This window comes from Sebastes fasciatus, chromosome 9 (assembly GCF_043250625.1).
Source record: "Sebastes fasciatus isolate fSebFas1 chromosome 9, fSebFas1.pri, whole genome shotgun sequence".
Taxonomy (NCBI): Eukaryota; Metazoa; Chordata; class Actinopteri; order Perciformes; family Sebastidae; genus Sebastes; species Sebastes fasciatus.
Window position 1 is genome coordinate 18,418,952 of NC_133803.1, and position 17,902 is coordinate 18,436,853.

Genomic DNA, 17,902 nt, shown 5'->3' on the forward strand with positions numbered 1-17,902 from the left:
TGTACATTATTTCGGGCTGCTAATCGAAAGGAGAATGATGTAGTTTTATCAGCTGTGTATGTTATCTAGTGATTAGTGTAATAGTTTTTCTCTAATTTTGGGAAACTTTAGAATATTTGCATGGACAAATCAATTCAGTTGGCACATACTTGAAGGCATATACTTGTATCATAGAATATGATCATAAACCTTGGTAGTCAAAGATATTAAAATGTTTTGTATTTAAAATGATTTAAAAAGACAATTTCACCAGTTTTGATTTGATATACCTTTAGGTTACGGCAAGAAATTTAACATTACGTTGTTTTTTTCTTTATTCTTTCTAAACCTTTAACATTTATGTATAGAAATGTATATTTTATTGAGTGCCTAACTTCTGTTTAACAGCCTACTGCACTTGCATATCGGTTAATCTGATTTATAGGATTATTGATCCATTTAATTGCTGTACTGCAGGCACTTATAGCCCCTGACTTCAATCATTTGAAAATGCAAGCCTACAAAGAAATGCTGGTGTTAGCAGCACTCGTTGCCTTCCTGGGACTGACCCAGTGTCAAAAGTTGCCAAGTAAGTTTTAAGTTTTTTTTTTCATACTTATTTGATGACTACAGCATATTTCCCACTACATAAAAATAACACTAACATCACCACCCACAAAATACACTGGTTCTGTGTAGTTTAGTTTAATATGCTGCTACCATATTTGTCACAGCACACATCATATAAAACATTATTGACAATAATTATCTGCTGTGACTATAGTTTTCCAGGTTGAACACTGTAATACGGCACCATGAGCAGCAGATGTCAGTGTTTGTCAGTTCACAGTCCATTGTTTGCCTTCACAGCAGTCGACCCAGTATCGTATTTCCTTCTCTCAGTGCCTATGTGGACACTGAGAGGTCAAGAGGTCATCCTGGGTTAAACTGTGTGCATGAACCTTTGAAGCCCAGAGTCTCCACTGACTCACCCTGTTACCATAAATAAATTAGTTAACGCAATGTTTTTTTTTTCCTACCAGCAGATAAAACAGTCAGAAATAGTATGAGCAGTACTGAGCAATAATAATCCCAGTAGTCATGTTTTTTTCAATGTAAACTGTTGTCACTTTTAAGTTGACTTTAACATGTTTTGCTGGCATATTGACTGTTATACATGGCAGTAAAACGTGCAATAAGACAGATTTTAGACACAGACAGCAGGTGAAACAGCACTTTCTTTGTTTTTAGAGGAGTTTTTTGAGTTATTTTCTACTTGAGTCATAAAATTTGTCATCAGAATCTTTCACCCACACGTTAACGTCACAGGAAACCCCACAGCCATGCGGATCTCATTTGAACTCAATTCAGCAGACAAATCCACCCATGAAAGACAATAAACAGCCTCTATGGGTTTCATAAATTACCTCATTGTACCTGTGAAGAGATGGCATTATTAATGACAATCAGTGATGCAACTATTTGAAAGAAATCTGTGACATCAGCGCCGGCGTAAGATTTAGAAGTAGTCCAGCACCCTTTGATGCCGATTCATCAAACTCAGTCAAACTAACTAAGTGTTTGTTGCTGTGAGGTTTTGATCTGCTGGAGGAGTTTCGCGTGCCTCAGTCGAGAGGAGTGAGGAGAGTGAGCGGCTCTCAACCTGAGGCGGCGGCCTACCGCGTCAACCCCTCTATCCATCTACGGAGGACTATGAGGTACAGTACTAGACGCGTAAACCCAGTTAATTCCATTGAAGCTGGAAAAATTATTAACCCATTTGTGACCGCAACTGGAGTTTTTAATTTATTTTGGTGGAAGTGTTTTCTGGGTTTGCCTAAACTGTTTGGCTGAAAAGCGAGTTTTTCTTATCATACTATAATCTTTGGGCATATGGGACGACTGTTTTTGTAATAGACTCCATTATATTTTAGGAAAAAACAGTAGTCCCATGTGTCCAAATACTAGATATAGTATGATAAGAAATTGGCTGTATCTCAGAAGCTACATCTATGAACTCATAACAAGTTGAATATCAAAGATATGCACACATATGCAGTATACAAAAATATTTCATATGGAAAACATTTAATAAACTCAATGTTAGCGTTTTCCCGAATTCTTCAAAAACTAATAAACAATTTCCCAATTTGACCGATCTGAACAAATGTTGTGGAATTTTTTTTTTTTATAATAAATAGTCTTTGTTCACAAATACAAAGAAAATAAAGTTAAAGAGTAACTTAACACCGCCTAAATTTAGTTTTTGCTGATCTCCAGTAGTTTAACTTGTGATATAGAAGTGTACTCCGGGGTTTGTCAGTACACTGTGACACTGCTGCTGGGTGTGGATACAGGTGCAACAAAGCACACCCATTAGTGTTGCTGCGGTCAGAGGTGAAAAAGACTTGAAACTTTCAAGCAGAGTTGCAGCAAAACTAAAGCTCTTCAGCCTGGTGTGAAGTTACTCTTTAAAGGAACAGTGTGCAACATTTTGGACGATCTATTAGCAGAAATTGAAAATAATATTCATAACTATGTTTCATTAATGTATAATCACTTGAAACTAAGAATCATTGTGTCTTCGTTAGCTTAGAATGAGCCCTTCATATCTACATAGGCAGCTGGTCGTCTTCACGGAGTCCGCCATGTTTCTACAGTAGCCCAGAACGGACAAACCTCTAGAGAGACCATTTCGAGTTTGTTTGTTTGTTTCGCTTGTGAAACTGCGGTAACGTGAGCTGCAGAGTGCAAAACCGTGGTACCGCCAGCCGCCGTCTGACTGCCGTTGCCCCTAAAGTAGTGTTATTATGGTAAGGATGGCCTCTGAGCGGGGCGGACGGCGTTACTACGGTTTTGCACTCGGCGGCTCACGTTACCACAGTGTTGGAAAGAGAGGAGTGAGTGGAGGGGTACTCAGTTGGTTGCAATCTTCAACCACACCACTAGATGTTGCCAAATCCTACACACAGTACTTTTAAAAGCTAAATATCAACATGTTAGCATTGTATTTGTGAGCAGGTTTACATGCTGAGAGTTAATATTTAGCTCAAAGCACCACCGTGCCTCGCTGAGCTACTAGCACGGCTGTAAACTCTTTGAACTCTCATATCCTGTCAATGAATGCAGCGTTGCCCACAGATCCCGAATCGTTACCCTTGAGTTAACTGAACATGTGCTTTGTTCAAATTGAAAAAAACAATTAATGGCTGTCTAATAAATAGTGCATCATCAATAAAATGTTAACATAAAGTTACAAAGAAATGTGTTGCATGCTAAAGTGGAATTTAATATCCAAGAGGATATCTGTTTCTTATTCATGATCTTATAAAATAAAACCCTTGTGTTCCTTCAAAAGCCATTAATTGTTGTTTTGTGATTAAAGTGGCCTCTCTGATGTTACCCAGCTCTCTAAACCTCGCTCTCTTGCCACAGCGATGTGTATCCAGATGGATTTCCCTCCGACTACTCTGTCATCGCAACATTTAAGGTGACCAAGGCCACCGCCAAGAAATCCTGGGACCTGTGGCAGGTCAGCGACCCCGAGGGACGAGAGCAAGTCGGCCTGCGTTTCCAGGGCGGCACGCGCTCTTTAGACTTCTTCTACACCAGCCCACGCGGGAGCCAGATGCTGAGGACCTTCCATGGTGTGGAAAAGTTGTTTGACGGAGAGTGGCACAAGTTGGCGCTGAGTGTGAAGGGCAGCCAGGTGAAGCTGCTGATAGACTGTGAAGAGGTCAGCGTAGAGTCCATCGATGAGCCACGGCCAGTCATCCACCGAGGGTACACCTCCATCGTCAAGCGGGCCGCAGGAGATCGCTCTGTGGCTGTACGTTCACAGCTTTGGATTTAAGTAATATTTCGATGTCTTTTGATTCGGGATACAACTTTAATTTCTTCTCTCCCGTCTCTTTGCAGGTGGACCTCCAGCAGATGGAGGTGTCATGTGACCCAGAGCAGGCTTATTCAGAGGGCTGCTGCGAGCTCTCCAGTGTGGTGAGTTGGCGGCTCCCATTCAACACTGTTTCACTCCCTATGTTGGAGATGTGTTGATGTGGTTTTAATACCGTTGTCTCGCCTTTCTCTCCGTGGCAGTGTGGAGGGTACGCAGAGATTGGCCTAACAGCTGGAAGAGCGTCTTGCAAATGTATGCACGGACAACCCGGCATTCAGGGACCTCCAGGGCCAAAGGTTAATATACCTGTACGGTGAATATTGACTGAACATACTGAAGTTGAATCCGTGTTGACGTATTTTTTTCTTCTTCTGCAGGGTCACGGAGGTCTTCCAGGAAAAGCCGGAGACCAAGGAAGACAAGGAAACTGGGTAAACACATTTATAATATTTCTCTCCGTCATGCAAATATCGACCCACGCGTTACACTGCATGAACGGTGTCTACTCGTTGCATTCTTAGTGTTAGCAGCATCACCTTCCTCTCGCTGTACAATAAAGAGTTAACCTGAATTGTGGGTGAGTGACATTGTAAAACTTTTATTCGTGAGACAGCAGCGAAGCTGTGGAAAATGGCAATAGAAGTACAACTGAGAGTCGACAGGATGGAAACAGATCTGGAAGCAGAAGCGCTTGGCGATAGTAAACACAGAGGCTCCTTTCATGGTTTGAAAACTTGTGTCCGCTTTGCAAAAGATTTAGGGCGAAGCCAAGGTAAACACACACCAATACGGATGCGACAATAAATTTGTTTTTGTCATTCTGAAATAGCCATTTGCATCTTAAAGCGCAGGCCCTGCCTGTTTAGAATATAGGATTTAACTCAACTCTGGCAAGAGATCACAGGATTTCTAATGGTTTTACTTTCCCATTTGGAAGACACTGAGCCAAATGTAATGAATACCACACACAGGCAGTTGAGCAATAACCATACCCTTCAGCATCTGGTAATGAATGGCATTAGTGTGCTTAACTATTGTGTGAAATTACTCTCTTAAATGTTTTTATTTTTGTGGATAAGGCTAATTAATTCCCCAAAGACAAACTTGTGAAAGAGAGGAGAGGTTTGAGAAAATGATAATGAACAAAGTAATCTGCTGCAGGAGCCAGTTACACATGGATCAGTGAATGAACAAATACACTCACATTCGTATCCTTCAGGGAGTCGCAGACGTGATTATTTCCACTTTAAATTTATGACTTGTTAATCTCTTTCATGTTTAGCAGTCGGTGTTCTGTTAGGGCAGATCAGAGAGTCTTTTAAAAACGGTCCAGAGAACGTGTGTTTAAAGAAGGAGGATTATTTTTTTATACGTATGTGATCATTTGGAGTTTAACATGCCCCTTGCACTCAAGGAAATCCCCCATGCTGCCTGAGCAAACACATGTACGCCTCCAGACCTGCGTACATTCAGAGCACATTTCCAGAGCTGTGCATGCTACATATTCATGCCCTGAGTAGCAGCTGTAGCTCATCTGGGAGTAAACATCTGTCTTGTGTAACTCGTTAGAGTTTTGACCTCCTGCCAGCTTGTGAATCACAGAAGCCCCAACATGTTTATCTCCTCCCCTGCTAGCATCCGAGGAGGGCATTTCCTGGCACAGATATATGAACTGTCCATCTCAGGTGGTGGGTGGTCCTTTGCTCAGAGCTATACCGCCATAGTAAGGTCGTAAAGGTCACGGTCGTGCCTCTCGCCGCACTGTCGGCCATCTCTGAGGTTAACCTTTCGCCCAACTGACTCTGCTTAAAGTTAGGTGAGGTGGTCAAATAAACTGACAACACAAAGGCATCCTGGAACTTGTTGAATCTGTTTGTTGACTCAGTGAAATACAGCCAAGTGAAAAACACTTTCCCTTCTACTACTGAAGAAGTCAGCATCTGTGCAAACAGTAGTCCGATCCATTTTGTTGCATTTATGACTAATGTTTCCTAAATCCTGCTGGACATATGCTTGTATATATTTTCCACCAATGTGAGTATGCCTGAAACTTACAGCATATTCACGTTTTAAACTTTTTTATACTCATTTTGTCATTCGATTTTATGTTAAAGGAACAGTTTTTGGGAATACACGAATTTTCTTGGCGTTGATTGAGCCAGCGGCTTCTAGCTAACAGTGCTAACAGTGAAAACAACGGTAACAGTGCTGACGGAGCTAACAGTGTTAACCTGGGGAAAACCGGAGGGTGGATGCTATACGCTTCTGCAACAGCGCCATAGGTCATTACGGCGTGATCAGCTGTAACCGCCCGAATGATAGCAGTGCAGAGTGGCGAATGTGAGCTAGCCATTGGGGCAAGCTCACATGCACTAAAAGCTTGTGTGGCTGGCCCGGCTATGTCAACAAAGCATGAAGAAACTATAGTCCGGGAGAAATTACTCTACTGTATCTTTACATAGCAAATAGTTGTTTGATGCTGTATTAATGCTCTGGATATCGTATAGAGCACCTTTAAAGCAAAGTGAAGTTAAATAAAAACATACCAGTAGCTATAAAGCTAACAAATTAACATGTTATATCTCATTTGTTTATTTTGTACAAAAAACAAAGTGTAGAAACAGTAATTTATAGTTTTACAGGGGTTGTGTGCTGAACTGTTTTTCTTGCCCAGGCAGAGTGACTTACTGCAGTCTTGTCATCATTGTCATAATTTTTATTTTTTTTAATGTTGCATTTTAGTTTTTGTCCGGCTTAAACAAACAAGATGTAACATGTTAACTACTGAGCTTTATAGGTGCTGGCAGGTGTAATTTGTTACCTTTGGACAGAACCAGGGTAGATGTTTCCCCCTGCTTCTGGTCTTCATGCTAAACTAAGCTTATCTCTCCTGGCCCGAGCTTCATATTTACTGTTCAAGCATGAGAGCATGTTTCTCTCATCTCTTTGTTGACTGTTTGTCTTGCCACAATGACTGCAGAGAAAAATCAACAGCTAATTTCTGAGTGTTTAAGGAGTAAATGCTGTTGTGTCTAAACAGTTTCTCTGTCTGATGTATCCAAAGTTTTATCTTCCAGAAGTCATTATCAGTGACTTTCTCTCTGGAAACGGTCGTTAACGTTTTACATTTTATTATCTATTACTCCAAGATAGTCGATTCACAAACAAATAGCTGCGGTCTTGCGTGTGACTGAGTCAAACTTGTCTTGTAGGGGATCCGGGGAAACACCGGAGACTATGGCAACATTGGCGAGACAGGCCACAAGGTAAGATAAGCCTTTATATACTCCTATCAGGATCACACTTCAGTTTGGCTCGTTCTCAAACAGCATTTAATGAAACCTCACACGTGTCCTCAGGGTGAAGAAGGAATCAAAGGCGAGAAAGGAATGAGAGGACTCTGGGGCCAAGTGGTAATTCATCACACTCAGATTAATAATTTTCTTTTACCCTGGCCTGAAATGTTACAAATCTGTATTAATGACATGTTGTGTTAACAGGGAGACAGAGGTCCTAAGGGGCTGACAGGATTAAGAGGGGCATCGGGCTTCAAGGTAATCCCCTTTGCTGGGTTCAGGCTTTAATTGGACCTGTTTAATTAGGCAACCAGCTAATGACGTAACAGACTTTTCATTGGATTTCGGTGCCGTCTGCAGTTTAAGTTGCGCAACTTTTATAGATAACCACTAATGTCAACATTATGACTAATTAAAGGGAGTTCGTGGACCAGCTGGAGACATCGGAGAGACCGGGTCAGCAGGAGGAGTTGTGAGTTAACCTTTCAGACACAGTGGTGAGCCCTTTTTTGCAATGTAATCATTGTATTACTAACATTATGACCTCCTTGAAGGGTACTAAAGGCGAAGAGGGACACGAAGGGATTCCTGGATATCAAGGAGTTAAGGTATTCATATGTCCTTGCTTTCTCTCTGTCTTCTTTTTAATCTAGATATTGTGATTGAATTCCAACATGCTTGTATTTTTCAGGGAGAAAGTGGGACCACTGGTGTAGCAGGGCGAGCTGGGCCCGGAGGAAAGCAGGTGGGTTTCTGTGTGGGATTTCCATAATCCATAATGATCTCGATTCTTTGTCCGCTACCTTCAAAATCCCCCAAAGTGGAGAGCGAGGGAATCATTTTTTAATGTGGTAAAACACTGGAATAGAGTTATGTTTTTGGCCTATGTGCCGTCTCCATAAACAACATTAGTTCATGTGGCTGGATTTTGGATGAGATCGGAGGGCCTGAACTGTATCAACATAATGAGTCACTGAAAGACTGCAACGATAACCTACTCTATCGTATACGAAGGAAGGCGCCGTGGTTCAATATGTTGCTTTACTGGAGGAAATGTTTTGCATATAATGTACAATTATGTCGCTTCATATGATGATTTGACAGGGTATTGTGGGAGATCCTGGAGAGAGGGGAGCGTCTGGAGAGAAGGGGAAGCCTGTATGTATCACAAACAAATCACAATGACACGAAAATGATGTGTCCCTTTTGTTCGATTTGATTTACAGCACAAATATTTAATGTTTTTTTGTCTGAACTTGTGAAAACTAGGGGATCTATGGACCTGCGGGCAGAGCTGGCACCATCGGACCGAAGGTGCTTCACTGTCGACACACCTGAGTGCTCACTTACACTCCCAAAATGTGTCTGTTTTATAATAATGATATCGTTCCCTAGGGCATTATTGGAGATCCGGGTTTCTCAGGCAGGGATGGTGATCCAGGAATAGAGGTATTATAATCTGCTGATGATGGTATCTTAACGATGAAGTTCAGAAGCAGTGCAGTCGCGTTATTATAAGTGTTATTTGTTCCTCGCAGGCTTATCAAGGACCACAAGGTATCAGTGGAAAACTCGGACGAAGTGGAGCAAAGGTAACTCGCTGCTCTTGTTTGTTTTTTTGTGAATATACAATTGAGTTGTTTTTGGCAGATTAATTTGTTGTGGTTTGTGACTTTTACAGGGAGAGAAAGGCCCCCTCGGGCCAGCGGGAGAAATGGGTCCCCAAGGCCGAACTGTAAGTCACTTTTTCAGAAGACAAGCACGTTACACATTTTGTACGTAAAGTAGTTTGCCATCTTAAAGGAAAACGACAAAGAATAAAGCAGTCCCTTAGGTCGGTTTAATAAATGTTTTATTCTCGAGGGCCCAAGAGGTTACAAGGGTTCGGCTGGGAAGCCAGGAAGGCCTGGATTTATCGGCCCACCGGGACCAACTGTAAGTGCACCAGCTGAATTTTCTGAACTCTTCCAAACGCTAGTTCATTTTCCTCAGACCATTAAACCATGTCATCTCTTCACAGGGACACGTGGGTGTGCCTGGAAAACAAGGGTCCAAGGTAATACATTCTCATCCATTACTCATTAGAAATAAAACAAAAATGACAGTAAAATCACTGTTTGATGCCACAGTTAGCTAGTCAAGAAATATTTACTGGTTCATGAGCTGAAAGCAATCGTACGATTCAGGATCTGTAGATGTTTTGTAAAAATCACAGACAGTTAAAAGCTATGTGTCCTGACTGAGGCCCTAAAATGACTTTAACCATCACTGTATTCATTTGATAGATGCTCTATTCATGGAGCTGAACACCTGTGAAATTTGCTTCATTTTTCATTTGCCTTGTACAGGGTGACACGGGACTCCAGGGAATCCAAGGAGTTAAAGGTGGACAGGTACTGCCTTAAATAGTTCATCCTCTCTGCTCGTCATTACATCCACTTTGTGTGTTTTGTGACGACCCCTAACATTAACTCTTTTATCTTTTTTTTAAAGGCGGAAAAAGGAGTTAAGGGCCCAAAAGGAAAGGTGAGATGTGATTCTGTTGTTGGACCTTCACTGACAAAATTATAATAATGTTTCTAAACACATACTGGCACTCAAAAAGTCACCCCATTTACTTCCCTGGAGGAATATGAATGGGCTAAGTGAATTCAATCAGTCCAATTAATTCACTAAAAGATCAACTGTAATTTGGCTGTGATGAATTAGGTCACTAAATAGAGCAGTCATGCAGGTGTGTGTTTCATAATACTACAATATTCCTGCACGACCATCAACATGTTATGCTCATCACATTCTCTGTTTGCAAACTGATACTAGTCTGAAAAACCTTGTATCAACCCAATAAACCCAACCTATCAAATAACATTCCAGACATATTTAGAGCATCTGTAGATGCGATTAAGGCAGTAACACCCACACCAAAATGAATATTACACATTTCTCGAGTGTGTTTCTACCATGTTTGATTTGTTTTACATGAAAATATATTGTTCGTTATGCATTTGTGTATTTATCTTCACTTGCAGGTTTTTTTTAATTTTTAATTTTATTCTGTTCACATTTTTTAAAAATACTTCAGTTTTGCACTTCTACTAATATTTACTTTTACCACTGAGATTTAATTTCTTGCAAGTTTGCTTAGCTGTCAATGTGACTCTGTTAGTTATTATGTTTTATTATTACTATTTACATGACATAACCATAGACTGTATATAAGAAGTGGACGTAGTCACCGACGTCACCCATTGGTTTGTTGACTGCCGTTTTGAAATCTCGAGTTTGCCATTTTGGTTTTTGATCGTCTCCATCTCGTTTTTTTGCAACCAGGCGTGACACGAGAGGGTGGAGTTAAGAACAACTGAATACTAAATAAGACATTTCAGGCAACCAAAATGTTACAATTAAGTTTCATGAACTGATAAATGGGACCTTAATTTACTAAATAATCATCATGCTGTATTGAAGAAGACTTGAAACTAGCAATTGAGACCATAAACTCATGTTTACAATGTTTACTGAGGTGATAAATAAAGTGAGAAGTAGGTTCATTTTCTCATAGACTTCCATACAATCAGACTTCTTTTTGCAACCAGAGGAGTCGCCCTCTGCTGGCTATTAGAAAGAGTGCAAGTTTAAGGCGCTTTTGTATTGGCTTCACTTTTCAGACCCCGAGCTTGCCCACTGGACTTAATAAACATTTTAAGCTGTTACTGCTTTCAATTAAGTTTGTGCCCATGCTGAACTGATTTGTCATTGTATTCTGATGGATGCACTGGCTCTAGGTTGGAGACAGGGGTGGACAGGGTCCTCTGGGAGGACGGGGGAAGCGCGGGCCGGCGGGCCCACCTGGACTTTCAGGTCCTGTTGGAGTCAAGGGGGTTCGAGGTGAAGGAGGACCAGATGGCTTTCAGGGGCCCCCGGGTCTTCCAGTAAGTAAAATACAAGCCTCTGAATCTTTGTTTTATTGGCTGATACCACAAACATTACAGAGCTACGGTATATTAGTACTGCTATTCAGTCTCTACTATAATTGACACTTCATCTATCTGTGAATGATGGCGCAGAAACAGCAGAGTCTCTCTTTTTTGCACCAGCAGTTACACTGACTGGCACACACAGTGTTTGGTAACAGCTTTGGTGTCTTAAACACAGTTAAAGAGTTTCACATTAGCCCGTAGTTATAAGAGACTCACAGCAAGGGTTTCATTTAGTGTGGCTATAAATCCATAATGAGCCTAAGGAAATATTTTTGGCTTCATTTCTTCATTGCATTTCCTCTGGGAGGCAGCCATTGCTTCAGCATGCCCTGTCCTGTAATATTCCTTATTACATGTCCCACAGTTGGGTCCCTTCCAGTGATGGATGTGGTAATGATTTGTTACACAGGGCCCGACCCTCCCGGCTGAACACGTGATCGAGGTTTGTAAGAGAGTGGTCCTGGAGCAGATGTCCACCTTTGCCAACTCAGTGAAGAGGACGTGTGCTGCAGTTTGTCCTCTGTATGGGGACGTGCCCATGGGTGCCCCCGGTCCACCAGGACAGAAAGGACCCCCCGGACCTGCTGTGAGTTTTACAGTTTTGGATGTTCATTGTTCAAGATGAATCAGCCTGCTTAGAAACAAAATCATTGCTTTTAGGTATCACCTCTTCTTCATAGGACCTTTAGCTGAGACACACTGCCGGAGCGCAGTACGTTCTCCATGCATTGTTCGCTTTTGTCTGAGTAAAATGCAAACACACTGCAATGGTCTGGACTGGACTAAGAGGGCTGAAGTATCTGGCAGAAAAGCTTGGAATGAAAACATTACGATTTTCCACGTCTCCATGAGGACAAATAAGGAGTCACAGACTAGACACTTGGTCTGTGTTGAATGGTTTTTGGAGAGTATCAAGGCTGTCGTTGGATTGGAAAGCCTTTTCCACATTATTATACGGTGTTCATGTTCCACAACTTCTTTAATCACAATCACTCTCAGGCTGATAAATGCTCTTGAAGCCGTGACTGTATAAAAAAATATTCCACTATATTAGATTATGGCCAGTAAGCCTCATGTTGTGGCGTTTAATGCCAAACCGAGAACAGTGATGCATCAGTACTGTACAAGTTTTTCCCAACAAAGTATTATATAATCAACCAAATAAATCTTTTCAGCTTTTGAGCTGGTCAGAGGTGAATGGAACCTTAATGCATGACTTGAAGAGAGAGCACCTGAGAAGAAAATAATCACTACAAGGTTTACACTGAAAACACACAAAAGATTAACGATGTATTTTCCTACTGATGATGTTGTCAGGGTGACCCCGGTAATGATGGTGTTGAAGGAGAAGTGGGCCTGCCGGGATTCTACGGAGAAGCCGGGGATCTGGGCCGAAAAGGAGGAACAGGTGTGAAAAACAAGCCTGGCAGATTGTATTCATGAATATGACGAACAACAAAACTATAATTCACCAATGTTTGTTTTTAGGAAGAACCAGTGGCGGAAAACATTTTCAGATCCTCTACTTAAACATGCATTAACCGCTTTTTTTGGCCCCTTTGAGGCATGACAACAAGCTGTAAACACATCACGAACATATTATCACCTTATTAAGTTGCTTATTTACACATCCGGCAGACATGGAGCAACATTACTATTCATTTGACGTTGTTTGAGTACAGTGGGTTTATCAGGGCCTTTTCACAAAAGAAAATAGTTGCATGGTGAGAGCGGTGTGAGTGAACCAAGACAGTGAGTTAAAAGGTGCTAAAACGCATGGTAGTGCTGAGAGGAACTGCAGAATCGGGTGATAATTCTCTGTGGGTTCGTCACTAAATAGTAATTTGATGTAGTCAAAGGTCGAGTTGTTAATGTTGAGAAACTAACAAGAGAGAAACAACAAAAACAACAAAAACAGAGCCCAGTGTTGCCAACTCTTTTCCAATGAAAGTAGAAAGTCCCTAAATCTAGCGAGAAAGTTGCCAAGTTGGCAACGCTGTTATCCGTCGCTTCAGGCCTTCCTCCAAAGCCACACCGCCAAAATTATTATTATGAACGTAAACAACAAACATGGCTATTTTAGTACTCACACTTGAGTCCACTTTAGTACTGTCAAGTTAGCAGCTTGTGGAAGACTCCGGTGACGTGCAATGAGTGCATGGAGGCGGGTAGACAGGTAGCCCATTCAATCGTTTCATTTGGGCCGTATTAAATGATTGGACGGGCTTATTACAGTCCTACAACAGCCACAGATACTTTTATTGTCAGAGCATTTGATTTATTGATTGCTATCGGGATGTAATGAGAATTTCAACAAATGTTACAAAACATGTATTTGAATATAAGCAGCTTAAGTAGCAACACAATCAATAATCTATTATGAGTAAAAGTCTGGCATGCAAAAATGAATATAGTAAAAAGTACAAATTTCCCTGTGAAATGAAGTGGAGTGTAGGGCTAGTCAAAGCCAGACTCAAGTCAAGGCCCTTTTAAAATTGCACATACAGTCGACTAAATGTACTTCTTCTTCTTTTCCACCACTGGAAAGAACACACCCGGCTGCCTTTCATCATGAACCGCACTGTAAGAAACTGCCGAATCAAATACTGTAAAACTTGCAAGGCTAATGTGTCCATTCTCCGCTCTAATTTATGGTTGGAGGCCTGAGTGTGATGTCACACTCATGCCAAATTCCTGTGCCAAGCCAATGAAATCGAAGAATATTTACAAGGTGTTTTACACGTTTATTTAACAATGATCTCAGCAACACATATGGTCTTTAATCAACATGTACGCCGTGTTCTTGAGTGTAACTCACTCCCGGGGGAATGGCATGTCTGCCTGTCTACTGTCGAGACCAATGCGTGTGTGTGTGTGTGTGTGTGTGCGTTTCTGGCTTGCAGGTGACAGAGGAGAGCAAGGTGATAAAGGATCCAAGGGTTACAGCCTACCCGGCTACTTTGGAGACCAGGGACCAAAGGGTAAATTAATCTTCCAATACTTTATATTGTTTGATGACTTGGTTTAAAATGAGACATTAATAGACGCCCGCATCTGGGCCTGTATGTCATTTTACAAACTATATCCAGCTGAGTCTGTGCTTCAAATCAATGGAAATGGTAGAAGGGATGTGTTACTGTAAGAGGAGTGTGATATTTGCCAAACAATTTTTCTCTGTAAATTCTCGGTTCTTGGAATCTGTGAAATAGTCTTAGTCAGCTAATGGAGAGCAGACAGAGAGGCCTGAAGACTAAACAACATTTTTGCCTCGATCGCAGGTCAGCGTGGACGTCTTGGCAGAGCATTTAACGGCCAGCCAGGGCAGCAGGGCGAGAGGGGACACGTGGGCCGGCCTGGACTCAGGGGCCACGCAGGTCTCAGAGGATCTCCGGGTATTTGTCTCACCTCTGGGTGCTCTGCTCAGCTGAACTCCACCAGCGGGACACCTCAGCCAGCGCCGCGGAGGTTGAGGAATCGCCCGTAGAGGGGGAAAAAGAGTCTATATGTGGACGGTGAATTTGAATATTGAGCTAAAAAAGGGAGGAAAACATGGTAAATTGTTATTGTTAATATTTGTTTGTTCAAATAAATTGAAAATTATCATGTAAATATGCAACTGAAAACGTGAACTGAACTTGTTGGAACAGTTTGATCTTTACCAAAGACAACACCTATGTGATTTGAAGGAGAGTGGTAACAAATATATATTTGTATAAAAAGACCGTCTTCATTTGATAGTTTTATTTAAACTGATATCACAGGTCTGAGTTGTCTTTAAACATCTGTTCTTTATAATAAAAATCCCAAAATTATACTGATGTTTTTGTGTGAAAGCCTTATTTAGGTTCATGATCACAGTTATATCTGTCATGGAATATGAGAGCTTGTGTCATTACTGGAGCAAAAGCAGCAAAAACAAACACAAAGTACAACATGGTAATGTTTGAGGAACATGAATATAATTAATATAATGTATGAAGAGAGTCTGTGTAGCCCATAGTCAAGCGTGAAGGAAAAATTAGCAAATTATTCAAAACTTTCAAGAGGAGGCAACTGTTTTTATATTAAAGTCTATAGCTTTTCTGTGAAAAATAACAGATTTTAATAACAAAATTAACTAAATAACTTCGATGTTACACAGTGCACATGTTGGTGTGTACAGTTTATAAACTGAACATATTCTTAAAGCCCCTAATTGTAGGATTTGAAAAGGTACAATTTAGCACTACGGCAGACAGCAGTGCATCCTGTTTCTCGGCTGTGAGGAGATTTTAGTCACACGGTCACATTCTGTATTGCAGTACCACCTGATGCCCAGACATTCACAATCATTACATATGCTGAATGCATTTTTCAGAGTAACTTTAAATTTAACAAAGCAAATCTCTGCATTTCCACAAGTAGAAGGTTTGTAAATCATACCTGTAATAGTTTCTGCAAATCTTAATTGATAGTGGAGTGCCAGTTTGTGGCGTGGCCGTTGGGAGCGCATGCCCGTTCAGAACGGGCCCATTGCTTGGCTCCCGGTAGCCTCCCGGTATTGCAATACGTTCTCATCCCAACTCGTCACATACCGCCGCTTTGTCACGCCCCTTGGCTTCACTTTATTTTTGGCATCAAAACCACTATAGTTACCCTTTGTGTCCCTTTAGGATTAGGCAACAAAACAACTTAGTTAGGTTTAGGACAGAACTACATGGTTGGGCTTAAAACTACTAAGTTTGTGTCGTGAAAATGACAATGAACGTTGTGAACACGGGACACAAATGAACAGCTGATTGTAACGTGTTTGTTGGACCCATCTACCTCCCCTCCCGCCTGCCTGGTGTGTGTATTTTCACTCTTTAAACTACGTCACCACACTTTCTTTGAGCAGTACTGTTGCCGCAGACGGCGCTAAAGGGTGCCTTGTGTGGCGGTACCAAACGGGCTGGGTATTGTTGCTTGCAATGTTGTCGGGGGCTTGTGGCCGTTCAGAGCATGCGGCCGTTGGGAGCAGGCTGATTGCTTGGCCCCAAAGAAGTGCTGCTTGCACTGTTGTCGAGAGTTTGATTGTAACGTTGGTATATCCAGCAGTCAAAGTGAACTGCAGCCAATGGGCCGCGGCCTGCTCACTGCGACGGCATGCTCGTCAGTCTGCAGAGCCCTGAAGCCCCACCTCTGCTGCTGAACAAAGTGCTGTTGGCTTGTTTGTTAAAAGTTTATTAATATCGAATGTGTTGTGTGTCCAAATTGCACCAAAAAGCACTCCCTTGTGTCCCCAGCAATACACCCACCAAGTGTGAAGTCGATCAGATGAGCTGTTCTCAAGATATGCGAAGGACATACAGGCAGACAGAGATTCCTCACTTCATAGTTGGATGTTTCATTGGACTGCAGGGATTATACATGAGTTTAGCTGTCAACAGAAAACTCAATGACCTACAACCTGTGCTTACTCTTTTTTGAGACGTTGTTGTAGTGATGAGAACAAACAATGACACAAACAGCAATGTTTCCCACATGGTGGCTCGGCAGATACTGTTGTAGCGCTGTTGCTTCACAGCAACACAGAGCTGGTTTATTGATTCCTGGCCTGTGTCGACTTTCCAGCTGAAAAACCTGCCGGTCAAGTGGAATGGAGACTCTAAATTGCTTGAGGTGCCGCATCTGTCTATCTGTGTTAGCCGTGCAATGGACCAACGCCCTGTCTGTCCGGGACATTTCCCCGATCAATGTATGCTGAGACAGAAAGGACTTAATGAGTTGAGAAATATAATGATTGTTTTCCACAGCCTCCTATCTAACGGAGAAACACTTCTGAAGGGGGAAACTCCCAGGGAGCTCTGCATGTGGCTGTCCTCAGTGTCTTTCCTGGCTCTCATTTGTTTCCTCTGAGAAGCCCATCGACTGCAGATCGTCATCGTACACCCCCTCTGCGACTGCAGCATCATGTGTGCCATGCTGCCCTGGATGCTACGGTCACCTCTGTCATGGAAACTATTACTAATCCACGATTATCCTCTGATTTTTCTTTCTGGGCTCAACCACTTGCTTCAGACATGCTCACTATTTATCTCTGCGGCAAACCATACAAGTGATCAAGATAAATACGGCCTAATGCATGTGAGCTGATTAAAACGAACCAGGACGGTTGAGCTTCAAAGCGATGGCACAGAATCTGAGGTTATTAGAGAGAGAGGTTTTATGTTGTCCTCAGGCAGTTTCTTTAAAATGTTTCAGAGCATCTGCCAGACTGTAAATGTTAGTTGATGTAGGCAATAAGCGTGTTATTGTGTTTTTTTATAGAAGTGACAGTGAGCCCAACTGTAGATTTCATTAAATATCCTGACACAACTTTTTTACCACATTCACATGTTTTAACATGTTGGCAGAATGAGATGCTGCCCTGTTGGGTGGATGAAACGTTTTCTGGTTAATTTGATTCCTCATTATTTGGATATACAATTTTCTCATTTGCACAAACCAATTGCATATTTGTCTCAAGCATTTGATTAATTTAGCTTATTAGCAGACTTCAAACTGATTTCTCTGTTATAAATGTTCTGCGGTTAAGTGTTTTTCAAGGGAAGAAACCATGTTGCAGCGCCCTCTATGGTGCCATTCTAGTGAAGGAAACGTGAGGAAGTGCGCTTCCAGTGGAGAAAGCACGTGGGGCCATATCATGGGAGGAGTTATTAACTTCCAGTTATGAATAGCCAAATAGATAAGAGGCTTTTAACTGATTTTTGAGGTTCTTTGACCTGTCTTTT

At 41.7% G+C, this 17,902-nt stretch overlaps 1 protein-coding gene across 1 annotated transcript; it reads left to right on the forward strand.

The window, feature by feature from the left end:
- The first annotated feature begins 462 nt into the window (after positions 1 to 462).
- On the forward strand, positions 463 to 15,030 carry LOC141774064 (uncharacterized). The gene is made up of 26 exons (XM_074646388.1): positions 463 to 568; positions 1,574 to 1,697; positions 3,415 to 3,808; positions 3,898 to 3,975; positions 4,075 to 4,170; positions 4,252 to 4,305; positions 7,087 to 7,140; positions 7,234 to 7,287; positions 7,375 to 7,428; positions 7,589 to 7,642; positions 7,725 to 7,778; positions 7,862 to 7,915; positions 8,275 to 8,328; positions 8,440 to 8,484; positions 8,566 to 8,619; positions 8,709 to 8,762; positions 8,852 to 8,905; positions 9,034 to 9,105; positions 9,191 to 9,226; positions 9,519 to 9,563; positions 9,664 to 9,696; positions 10,956 to 11,102; positions 11,560 to 11,736; positions 12,468 to 12,558; positions 14,054 to 14,131; positions 14,429 to 15,030. Exons 1-26 carry the CDS (start codon positions 490 to 492, stop codon positions 14,632 to 14,634), a joined length of 2,295 nt encoding a protein of 764 aa, XP_074502489.1. The 5' UTR covers positions 463 to 489; the 3' UTR covers positions 14,635 to 15,030.
- Positions 15,031 to 17,902: the final 2,872 nt, after the last annotated feature.

Excerpts from the sequence above, each read along its gene's own strand:
- LOC141774064 (XM_074646388.1), top strand. The coding sequence starts at position 490 with ATGCAAGCCTACAAAGAAATGCTGGTGTTAGCAGCACTCGTTGCCTTC. Across the intron at positions 1,698-3,414 it reads CATCTACGGAGGACTATGAG|CGATGTGTATCCAGATGGAT; the intron begins GTACAGTACTAG and ends CTCTTGCCACAG. Across the intron at positions 14,132-14,428 it reads TGGAGACCAGGGACCAAAGG|GTCAGCGTGGACGTCTTGGC; the intron begins GTAAATTAATCT and ends CCTCGATCGCAG.